The 2,502-nt window shown below is 43.0% G+C and overlaps 1 protein-coding gene across 1 annotated transcript; it reads right to left on the reverse strand.

Annotated features, from left to right (window-relative positions):
• Positions 1-490: 490 nt before the first annotated feature.
• Positions 491-1,958, reverse strand: LOC106321179 (SKP1-interacting partner 15). The gene has a single exon (XM_013759491.1). The coding sequence runs from the start codon at positions 1,743-1,745 to the stop codon at positions 639-641; it is 1,107 nt and encodes a 368-aa protein (XP_013614945.1). The 5' UTR covers positions 1,746-1,958; the 3' UTR covers positions 491-638.
• Between the last annotated feature and the right edge of the window lie 544 nt (positions 1,959-2,502).

Raw genomic sequence — 2,502 nt, forward strand, 5'->3', positions numbered from 1 at the left:
TGGTGTTAGAGTTGACTAACAAGGAAGTTCAGTTTCAATGTAGAACACATTGCTTAGTGACATCAAAGAGGGTCGGGAACACCATTTACTTTCACTGATTTTTTTTTAATCTACACAGAAACTTCATAGATTGTCTTCTTGATCAATCACATTTAAGAGTATCTCCAATAGCACACAAAAATCTCCAATAGCACACAAAAATTTCCTCTATATTTTACAATAAAATAGAGTAACTCTATTATAAAATTAGATTTGCTTCAATGGTTCACTTTATAATAGAGTGAACCATTGGAGCAAATCTAACTCTATAATAGAGTTACTTTATTTTAATGTGAAATATAGAGAAAATTTTTGTGTACTATTGGAGATGGTCTAAGACTAATGAAAAACTGAGACAGTTAGAAGCTCAAGGCAACTTAACGTTTAATTCAAGACCAACGAATGAACATGACGATGGTCTCACAAATCAGTTGTATTGTATACTCAGAGATCGTTTGAAAGAGAGAGATATATAACTCCAATAAGCACACAGTCTTTTTAAATTCAAGAACAACAGAAAGCACCATGACAAGACATACAACAGCTTAAGAACACCAACAATAACACAAAAAAGCACAAACAAACAAACAAACAACCATTCATTGCATCAATGTAAGCTTAGCTTCGAACACAAACCCACGACACAACCCATCACCATAACCAGAAACACCATCAACCCATCTCCACCCTTCCCAACAATCCCACATCGCAAGCTTCCCCATCCTCTTAGCAGAGAAGTAAACCCTATCACCACCCCCAAAAACCTTAAACTTACTCGATTCTTGAAACCCTCTGTACATCTCAAGCGGCATCCTCCCCGCTTCCTCCCACTCCAAGCTCTCTAAACAAAGCCTAAGTATCAGAATAGTCGAACACGCCGGGTTCAACGAGAACGTCGACTTCAACCCCCCGATCATAAGCAGCTTAGACTCGCCTTCCCCGCGCAGCAAACGTGGTCGTTTTATGATATCAAAGATATCTCCCCACTCGTGCTTCTCCAAGCAAGTCCAGTTCGTGTGAGTCACCGCGAGGCTCGTGAGCCTACACGAGAAGAGCTTCCACTGGCTTCTCCACGGCGATCCGACGTCGCATAACGCGAACACGGAGGTCGACATCAACACGGGGCTCCTCGGCTTCGACGGCAAGTTCGATGAGAATTTGAGCCACTGGTTAGCAACCACCGCGCCTGAGTAATACAGAGCGGCTAGCTCGGTTAGGACCATGACTCTGTTAACCGAGTCGACGAGAACAGTCCCGTGACGCGACCAGGCCGAGCCGAGCTGAGGCAACACCTTGAACTGGCGAGTCAGGGGGTTACAGGCCACGAGGGACTTGCTCGAGTCAACCGAGTTAACCGAGTCGCCCCAGAGGTAGATCAACCCGTTGGAGGAAGCCACGGGCTGAGGCGAGCGGAAAGGGAGGAAGTCGAGGTTGAATCTGAGCCATCGATTCTCGTCTGGATCGTACACGTTGATGCAGGGTTGCGGGTTCGCCGCGTGGCGGTGTCTGTGGTGGTGCGGGGGGCGGAGAGCGAGGAGGTTGAGAGGAGGACGCGCGGAGATGATCTCGGTGAAGGGCTGCGAGGTCAAGAGGTGGTTGAAGAACTTACAGACGGATCTGCAGATGATGATTTGGCGGAGGGGGAGGGATGAGAAGATCTGGTGGAGCGAGTCCGTTGGGAGACGGTTGATTGGCGATGACTCCATGGTGTGTGTCTCTCTTCCTCCGCCGTTCGTTTGCGGCGGGTCGAATCGTGGAAGGCTTATAAGGGTAAAATGGTAATTATCAGGGAGGTTGTGTTCTCTGAGTTGTCATTGGTTGGGAGTTTGGGTAATGGAATGGTAGAGGTGAAGCAAAGAGAATGACTTTTTTTATAGTTCCGGTTTTCTCCCTGTCGTAATGGGCTGACTCAGCTACTTGTCTGGATATCATTTGAATAATTTTCATATACTATGGAGAATAATTAGTAGGAAGACTCGGTATATGATTTTTTTTTGAAAATATTTTTGGGATATTGTAATTGTTATAAGATAAACTTTTTCAAATGATCCTCCACCCCTTTACCAACTCAAGCACTATAATCATCTATTCATCAAGCACTATGATCACCCACTCATTTATAAAATCAAGCACCATCTTTGTTATTTTATGTATTGTTGCTCACTATAAATACCATCACTCATCTCACTCTTTTGTATACCATTACATCTTCTTCTTCTTACTTATAATAAACTCTCACACTTATATTAGTGTTATTTGCTTCCTACGGGTATTAAATTCTATTCTTATTTAAATTTCTCGATACTATAAATTATAAGTTATTTCATAACACGTTATCAGCACGATCGTTCTGCAATTCGGTAAAATTTATTGTATCATATATACCCTGCTATAATGGTCGGTATACCGTCTGTACTATTATTTATATTATGTTATAATGGCCGGAATACCGCCTATATTATT

The sequence above is a fragment of the Brassica oleracea genome, unplaced genomic scaffold (genome assembly GCF_000695525.1).
Source record: "Brassica oleracea var. oleracea cultivar TO1000 unplaced genomic scaffold, BOL UnpScaffold01287, whole genome shotgun sequence".
NCBI classification, from domain to species: domain Eukaryota; kingdom Viridiplantae; phylum Streptophyta; class Magnoliopsida; order Brassicales; family Brassicaceae; genus Brassica; species Brassica oleracea.